The 9,595-nt window shown below is 38.1% G+C and overlaps 1 protein-coding gene across 1 annotated transcript; it reads left to right on the top strand.

Annotated features, from left to right (window-relative positions):
* The first annotated feature begins 769 nt into the window (after nt 1-769).
* Nucleotides 770-9,581, top strand: prxl2b (peroxiredoxin like 2B). Its single transcript, XM_020101538.2, has 7 exons — nt 770-937; nt 1,773-1,977; nt 2,569-2,620; nt 3,004-3,067; nt 3,174-3,249; nt 4,509-4,627; nt 9,277-9,581. The coding sequence occupies exons 1-7, from the start codon at nt 875-877 to the stop codon at nt 9,301-9,303; spliced, it is 606 nt and encodes a 201-aa protein (XP_019957097.1). The 5' UTR covers nt 770-874; the 3' UTR covers nt 9,304-9,581.
* The last annotated feature ends 14 nt before the right edge of the window (nt 9,582-9,595 follow it).

Consider the following 9,595-nt stretch of genomic DNA (forward strand, 5'->3'; position numbering starts at 1 on the left):
TAATTTTTGACCTCAGACTGGTAAAAAGTTTTTTTCATTTTTGTTTCATCCAAGTGGCTACAGGAGTCAACACTTATCAAACTGTCCTAAGAACCAGCCATCTTGGTTTGATCAAATACTACATGCTACCAATCCCAGCTATGTAGGCATAGTTGTCCATATGTTAGAATAAATATATATATTCATAGATTTATTTGTTCTTTTGTGTTCGTTTTAGTTATTTTATTGTGTTATATTTTATCTGGACCCCAAGTCTGAATCGTAAATATCATCATCTGCCTGCAAACTTGAAGGAAATAATAATGTGACCCTATGGTTATCATTGATCAGCTGATGTTGCTCAACCCCTTAATGAAACTATTCAAGTGACATAAAACCACACATGTATTTAAATACAGTGTTTAAAGCAGACTGTCTTTGTCAGGGTTTACATGAAGACAGACAGGTGACTCATATCACACAGGAAGAAGGAAACACGTAATAAATCCATTAACCTGTGTGACACCTTATGCAACCTGCATTATGAAATCCAGTCATTTAGACCTCCTGAATGGATTCAATCTAACCTCGAGAGCCGATGTTTCACGCGTGGTAAGAAAAAAGTGCGTTTAAAACAAATGACTACTGTTAAAAATCAAAAGGGTTTGATCGTAGTGGTAAAATGCACGTGTTTAAAAGGGCCCCGCTTCCGCTTTCCGCATTGTGCGCTGTGATTGGCTGGTTTTCCAGCACTTGGGGAATCTGATTGGTCGGCGGAGTTAAGTGGGCGTGTACGGATGCAGTTTTGCAACAGTTTCGCAATGGGCGTTTCACAGACACATGTACGATCATAACACTGAACCTTCATCCTCCTACACGCTCCTCTTCACAGAACATGGCGAAGGTGGACCTGGCTCGGGTTGGAAAGAACCTGCTGAAGAGCTGCGACACAGGGGAGGTGAGAGTTTAACATGATCAGTGTTTACATGTGTGAAATGCTCAGTCTCACGGGGAGGCTGTGAACTCTGCTTCCCTCTGAGGATTGTTTCCTGCTGTGATAAACCTGCCATTAACCCCTCAGTGCTGTCGTAACTCTGTGACATAATGAGGATCTGGTGGGAAAACATGCGATCAGCACACCATGACTCGCATTCCCTGAATATTCAGTGTTTGAATCTATGCTGTGTGATGCAGTGTCATTTATAAAGCACCTTTTCAACACGGAGATACATAATATGAAAATAGATACATAACAAAATAAAAGAGATTATAAAAGAGCAGAATAAAAGAGGTTACAAAGGTTGAACAACACGCAGACCACTCCCCAGTGATCTCACAGGGTTATGTTGTTCTATAATGTCTGGTGTTTGGGAGCGGCTCCAATAAGAGATTTTAGAATAATTAGTAAAACCTGTTTAACAACAGGGGGTAACGTGGGCAGTTTTTCTTTTGGTCTGGTTAAAACTCTTACAGCTGAATTTATAACTAAAGTACAGTCTATGTATATTGATATAATACTTATTCATTGGGCAAGCACAGTAAGGATATAGATTATTATAGTTGTAGCACATTGTCTAAAAGCAGTTGAAGTAGGATCACTGCAGACCCATTCCCACCTCATTGATCTGGCAGCCTGTGGGTTTTGGAATTCATTTTGAAATTGCATGAATCTGTTGCAAGGTAAAACTAACTTTGTTTAAATTTGTAAATGTGCTGCGTTTGATTTAGAGAATAATCAACATATTCATTGATTATTCGATGAATTGATTATTTGCATCCTCTCTATGTTTCAGAGTGTGGAGCTCCAGTCTCTGTGGCAGGACCAGCCCGTGGTCTTGTTTTTCCTGCGCAGGTTTGGTTGTCAGGTGTGTCGCTGGATGGCATCAGAGATCAGCAAACTGGAGCCGGACCTGAGAGCCAGCGGTGCTGCGCTGGTCGGAGTCGGACCTGAGGAGTTTGGGCTGAAGGAGTTCAAGGAAAAAGGATTTTTTAAAGGATGTAAGCAGCAGTACTTACACTTCTTATAATAACACTCAGTTGATTGTGCAAACCTCCGCCAAGGCCCAACAGTCCCCTTATGAAACCACCTTTAAATTCACTAGATTGAGATTTTTATTTGGATCTGCACCAAATTTCACAAAAATCATAGATATGAGTCCCTGAAACATGTCTGAGTGTTTCATCAAGATTTATTCCCATTCACACCATTTGTCTGGATCAACAACAAAATGCTAGTCTATGGTGCTAGTTTTCTTATTTATTAAAACTATCACCTCGGACCGGAAGGTGATAGTTTGATAAATAAGGAATCAGTAGTACTTCCTAAATTCAGACAAACACACTTTGACACACGTCTTCATGGGGAGCTTTGTTCCAATGAAGGCTCAATATTATCTTTTCTTTTCAGATACACCAAAGTAAAATTAAAAATGAACTGATACCATTTTTAATAGCCTTCACTGGACTGTAACAACCAGGACTTTGTCCCCTTTATACTAAACAAATACAATAGTAAGATGAGATGTGTCACCAGAGATTTGACGTGGTTATTGTGTCCATCACTCTTGTTGAATATAATTCTCTTTTTAGCCATTTACGTGGATGAACAAAAGAAAACCTACAAGGATTTGGGCTTTAAAAGGTGAGAAGAGTCCATCCATATTTCTTGTATGTGCTGATGAAGTTTATCACTTCCATTTGTCAAAGATGATTCGTTTTAACCTTAATTCCAGTATTCAAGGCCGCAACAAGTTTTATTGGTCAGTCAAGAAACAGAAAATAAATCAAACTGTTATCAATCAAATCAATTGTGATAATCACTGTTTTTTTTAAAGTATTAAGTATTTGCTGCCTTCAGCTTTGCAGATATGAGATTCAAATGCTTTTCCTGTTTTTCCTTATACGAAGGTGAATGGAAAAGTTTTATATTTTTATAGACCAAGGAAATATTGATTGATAATTAAATTACAGCTTTTCAGTTTTTAGCTGCTTTTTGATGATCACTCATCTTTTTTTCTCTCTCAGGTACACAGGCTTAAGTGTTGTTCCTGCTGCTTTGGGGAAGAAAGTACGAGATGCAGCTGCAAAGGTAGATATATCGACAATGTCCGTACAGTTGACCTTTGGTCACATGGAGCGAGGATCAAGTTCCTCTCTGACTGTTTCTGATTGCACATTGTCTCTGCTGTTCTCAGGCCAGTGCAGAAGGAATCCAGGGAAACTTCTCAGGAGATCTGCTGCAGAGCGGAGGCCTGCTCATCGTGGCCAAAGGTACAATCACACAAATAATACACATTAGGGTTGGTGGGTAGTAATGTGGGTTTGTATCGGAGCAGGATTTTAATGAGAAGACTTGATGAACCCAGGGAACGTGTGAAGTTTGATCAGTTGTTTGATGAAAGCAAGAAATAAATGCAAACTGCAGATTGTAGTCTCTCCTCTAGAGGGCAGTGCAGCATCACATCAGTGATGCTGTGGTTAGAGGTTCATAATACATTGATGCTTCACAGTTTTGCTGCTACTTCATTTTGTCGTACACAAAAGAGATGAGTTATTTTAATAAATTAAACTGTTACAATTTGCAAATGATAACGCTGGGTAGGGTTACAAATGTATTCACTTCATAACTATATAACATAGTAAAGAAACACTGGAGAATTTTAGGAAGAGATAATGAAAGTACCACCACATCAAAATAGCTTCGAGGAAAACGGATGCAACTTCTCCTTTCAGTTTCTTTTAAAGTGAGGTAGTGATAAACAGACATGGTCAGAATCCAGCAAGAAAGAAAAAGCAACCCTGTCCCACAGGGACACTGTGTGCTGGGACTGTTGTGTTGTGGTATGGCAGAGTGACCCAGTGGGAAGGAGTCTGCGAGAGGCGAGAAGATCCTGTCCTGTCTGACTCCTCAGTTTAAAAATCTTGGCTCCAGTTAAAGTCAGTACTTACAGAGTTCTCACCAGAGACAAGTTTTATTAAGACTTCTTTTTAATTTATGAACACATCCATTACAATCAGCAATCTCGTAACTGTGAGCAAGGCAGATGATTTCTATCTTTGTGTGGGTGTGTGGGTATGGGTGTGGGTAGGTGTGTGGTTGTGTGGTCAGTTGCTGCAACGTGTGAAATAGAGTTGCCTTCAACTCTTGCACTCACAGAGTTTTGTATGATTTCTAGTTTCCATTGTCTGTTATTAAGCATCTTTCACTAAATAATCAAGAGATTATCGATAGTAAAAGAAAATAACGCCAGCCCTTATCAATTCTACAGTATTGGGTGTATACTGGGTTCAGGACCCATCGTTAGTTCTCACCAAACATTAGACCTTCATGAGCACCTTCCCACTTGAAGGAGATTTGGGCTCGAATCTGAATGTTTTGGAAAACATCGTAGTTCCTTAATACTCTTTTTGCTTTTATGGGTCGAACTGAGTTGCAAGATTTCAAATTCGTAATAACTTTTATTGGGCTGGTTAAAATTAACAACCTGCATGTTTTAAGATACTTTCTAAATACATTTTATTCTGAAAAGGTGGAGAGAAGGTCCTGTTGCACTTCATCCAGGATTCACCTGGAGACCACGTTGCTCTGGAGGACGTCTCTAAGGCCTTGGGTATCACAGCCAAAGTAACGGCAGGACAGAAGCCAGTGGTAAGACGACCCACGATGAAGATGTTTCCCTTCTCGTATCCCTCCTCCTCAACTTCTCCTTTCTTCTTCATGCCCATGATTGAACTTTGAGCAGTACAGTGAAGGGTTAAACAGATTAAATTATATTATTTTGTCCATTGACGCACACTGGAGCGATCTGTTGGTCAGGTTTTTTTCAGCAGACTGTTTTACGTCAGTAGTGACACATGCATCAGATTAGCCTCTTCACAGACCATTTCACACGTATTACTCCACCTTCATGCTGTGTTAGTGTCCCCGACATCTTTAAAACTCGAGGAATGAGCTCAGTCTGTACCTCATTGTACTTGAAAAATTTTATTTATAAACATAGAACTTATTGTACAACCTCATCATAACACGGACAACCTGCGTAGATTTTTGAAATAAGATTTAATATTTGTTCTTCTTACAAAGCTCCTTCCACGCTCCAAAAAATACAATGTCAAGAATACCATGGAAATAATTAATAAATGTAACATATCTTTGATCACTGTTATCATTATAATCAGGGAAGACTTTTAGAAGATGCACACAAGAGGCAGATATTCAAATCGAGCTTTAAACACAAGCTTTGTCTTTACTGTAATGATATATTCAACATTATGGCAGAGGTGCTGATGAGCTTTGGATCTCAAAACAGTCTGATTTAAAGAGAGATGAGTAAATATTGTCAGAAACCAACAGCCTCTAATATCCTACATCAAGTTACTCTTTCCTCTGAGGTGTCAGTATAAAATAGATTCAAGAATAGAATCATATATACCCATCTATACCATAATATCACATTAAGGACCAACATGTCCAGAGGTCTTTGACATTACGTCTTAAGTCCAGAGAACTGGGTGGTTTCTCCTGTGATGATTGGAGCCGTCGGCATGCCCATGACATCCAGCAGCACATGGTCTGTCAACGCCCGTTCCCCCTGGCTCTGTTGGTCGCCTCCCACAACACACCCGCCATGTCTGAGCTACTGCGATATGTACAGTCGTCTTTCCCATGACCTGTCTGAAGACCAACAGATGTCATGTCCACAGCCCAGGAACAGAATCAACCTTGTTTTCTCTCCAGTGTCAAAATGTGCAGAAACAAGCGCGAGTCACAAGGTAGCGTGTGTGTGCGCGTGTGTGTGCGTGTGTGGAGGAAGAGGCCCTGTGAAAGCTGCAGCTTTGTTAACAGAGCGAGGTCACTGACTGACCTGGGTTTTCGAGCTGTTTACTAGTTTTGCATTCTAAAGTAATGGTCTTCTTTTTTTTCTGCCCAAGCATGTGACTGTAACACTTCATGGTCTTAGAGCAGACAAATCCTGGATAAGTTCATCACAACACCTCTGGTTTGAATCTTGATCTTTAGCTGCATCATAAACTAGTTTTTGGAAATCAGGGTGTTTTAACATCAACGGAACCTCATGGTAACTACACAATGCAACTCAACCCTAGTTTGATTTAACTAGTGTCTCAGTACGATTTCGAGAATAATGTCGTAATATTACAAGAAAAAGTCACAATATTATGAGAATAAAGTCTAGTATATTTCCAAAGTAAGTTTTAATTTAGAAGAAAGACGTACTATTACAGAATAAAGTTGTAATTCAATGAGAAAAAAAGTAATACTGTGAGAATAAAGAATAAAAATTCCAGAAGCGTTTTGGGACTAAACAGTAACGAGAGCCTGTGCTCGCCTTTGGATCCCAAACCTTGGTTATTACCAATTTCATTGTTTCTTAAGAATCTACAAAAAACCCATTGAATAGCATTAAAATTTGATTCTTGAAAAATTATGACTATATTTCAGCAGAAAAAATAATTACTCATGGTCATTAATAAGTCACAGGCTGTTTTTCAAAATGGGTTTTAGCAACAGAAGATGGAGACTGTTTTAACTTTGGTCCTTTTGTAAGATAAGATCAACATTTGTTGTCCCGTGGTTGGAATTTGCTGAGTTACAGCAGCCAAGGGTGGAGTAAAGATCAGAAGCATAAACAAAAATAATTTGAGTAAACTTGCAATATAACATTTTGAAATGTAATAATATATACAACATAGACAGGATTGCATATTAAAATTATTCAAACAAATGAAGTATTGACTGTTTCTATGAAGTGGTGCAGTTGTTGGTCAGCATTCTGGTGCATGTGGTCTACTAAGAGCAGTGATGCCAAATCTGATGGCAGCAGGAAGGACAGATTCTTATCAGATGCTGAACGCTCACACAAGAAGACTTGTGAATATCCGGCCTTTGAAGACTGACACTGTTCAGAGGCTCACGTCACTTAAACACTCATGTTTTGCGGTTTTACAGACTCTGCAGCTGTATGTGTGTAAAGATAATTATAATTGCAAAGTCAAGCTTCTCTCTTTATTATTTTTTTTACCCTTTTAAGCCAACATGTAGAATTTTAAGTGTAAAATGTATTAAAATATAATGTAAAAATAACAATAAACAACCTGGGATAAAAATACGTATTTACATAAATAACAATAGAAAATAAGACAAATGGGCCAAAAAGGCAGTTGAATAAAAATATGTCTGTAGGTGAAATTTATAAACGGAGATAGACCACATGTAATTTCTAACAGCAGTGGAGCAGCAAGATTTTTATTTTGTCTTAGCTGCAGGACATACAAGAGAGTTTTGTGTCTTTAGATCTAACAGACATATAAGGGCTGAGTGAATATGGTTTGCAATATCAAATGTTTTTTTTTTTTAACTGAGGAGGCTGTAATGTAAAGAATGAAAATAGTCTAGTCATGATGTTCTTTCAGACATGAACTGAACTCTGGAGATCCTCTGCAGTTTTCCCAGAGGAGGTGCATGTGTGAATGGAAATGTCCGAGTAAGAGGCTCTAGAGTTTCTGTGGACCTAAGACCAAAGATTTGTTACTGCTAAGCTGAAGAAAATATTTTGCCATCTGGCTTTGTCCTTTATAAATAGTTCAGGAGAGGCTTTAGACAATCACTAGATTGTTGAAGTAAAGCTGGGAATCATCAGCGTAGAAGTTTGAGGAGAAATTACTTTCTTATTTGTCCAAGAGGAAGAAAGAACGTAGATAAATACTAAATGATTAAAGTGATCGGAGTGCAATGAGCAAAGTAACAGAGATATTTTGTACAGTTAAGGTGAATGAAGAATATATGTACAGGACCAGGTAGTATTAATAAATACTATAGCTTATGAATAAATATCTGCAGATTAGGAACAGTTGAGGTGAATATATTTACAGGATCGGTAGCAACAGATGAATAAATATTTACTTTAGCCTTAATACAAACCCACTGTTCCAGACGTGTGAAAAGGATGATCCACAGTATCGAAAGCTACAATTTCAATTTCACATATAACAGAACTGTTTCAGTGCCGGAAGGGATGTGAACCCGTATTAAAATGGATCCACAACCCTGTCGGTCATCAGGAACAACACTTTTCATTATTTTTTGCAAAAAATTGCTAATGTTTAGTTGAGCAGCAGCTCGACAACTGCACGTTTAAAACAGTGAGGCAAGAGTTAGTAATCATTTTTATGTTGCGGCCAAGTACATCAGAAGTATCCTTCATTATAAAGGAGGGCGCAGCGTCACGAGAGGACATTGTGTTTTTCATATGCGTGACTCTGTGACTCAACCCATCAAGGAAACCAAAAGAAATCGATTAAAGGTGGCCGAGCCCCCTGAGCAGTGGGGCGGGCGCCCGAGAGAAGAGCAGAGAACAGAGAATATTTTCTCAGTGAAAAATTGTTTCAACAACATAAGACACTCATGGACAGAATGTATAGTGATAGACAGGATTGCTTATTTTGGAATCATTACTGATTATCTCAGCAACATGTCTTTGCTATTTGACTCCTTTTGCTGCCGGTTGAAAATGATCCAGACAGTGTTTTAATTATTTCAAATTAAATGAGAGACGATCTCTCCTCTATCTTCAGCTTTTCAACAGACTGAGTTTTATCTATTAATGGAAAAAAAGTTTGGGATGTTTATTTTTGATGGAAGCTACTGATTCCAGGATAGCTGATGAATAGAAAAAGGAAATAAATTAATCCGCAAACTGATCTTTAGAGAGAGAAGTTAATGCAGAGTATATAACTAATAATCTGGGGTTTAAGCAGTATGCTTAGGTAGTGTGACATTTAAACAGGCATGTGATCTGAAAAACATGCATCCATGATATTAGTTTGATTAATAATGAAAAACATAAGGCATGATAAGGTCAGTGATTTCCCCCAGTAAATGGATAGCCTTACATTTAGGGGTCTAGGACATGTATTAGTAAACATTAAAACATTGATGCCTAGTATTATCAACCCTGCAGCAGATACATCATAACATCTTTATCCTGAACTCAGTAGCAGTTCAGGGAATATGTGTAGTTAAGGTATCAATAGAAGCTATTTCTCCATCTGGTGAGTGAACCTCACCCAAAGTTTTCCACAACGTAATCTGTAATTAAGACGCTGGCATCAGTGCTGAATCACAAACTAGATTTGTGGGAGCAGATTAACTTGACTGCCAGTAAACGGACTTACACCTGAAGTCTGAATAACAAATGGCTCTCTTGCATCAGGCTCTGTGTCAATAACATTGTTCAAGCTCATTATTTGCGTATTTAACCTCTGTACTTTGTCTTGCAGTGTAATGATGATGTTTGTTCACGATGATGACGGCGCCTCATGGTACCTGATCAACACAACTCAAATGGAGATTTGAAGAAGTGGAATGTCATTGAGTTTTTAACTGTGTGTAATTTCACCTATTTAATTTATAATGATTTTTTGCAATAAATGTTTTGTATCATTTTTAACTTACTTTACACTTACAGATTGATTGGTGTGGTTATCTTTTAAATTGAAGTTTTATTATCATTTATTACACTCATGTTTCAAAATGAAATTATTATGTTCATATCAAACTGTAATTAAACTTAAAATTCTAAACATTTTAAGTCTTTTT

The sequence above is a fragment of the Paralichthys olivaceus genome, chromosome 2, assembly GCF_024713975.1.
Source record: "Paralichthys olivaceus isolate ysfri-2021 chromosome 2, ASM2471397v2, whole genome shotgun sequence".
Lineage (NCBI taxonomy): Eukaryota > Metazoa > Chordata > Actinopteri > Pleuronectiformes > Paralichthyidae > Paralichthys > Paralichthys olivaceus.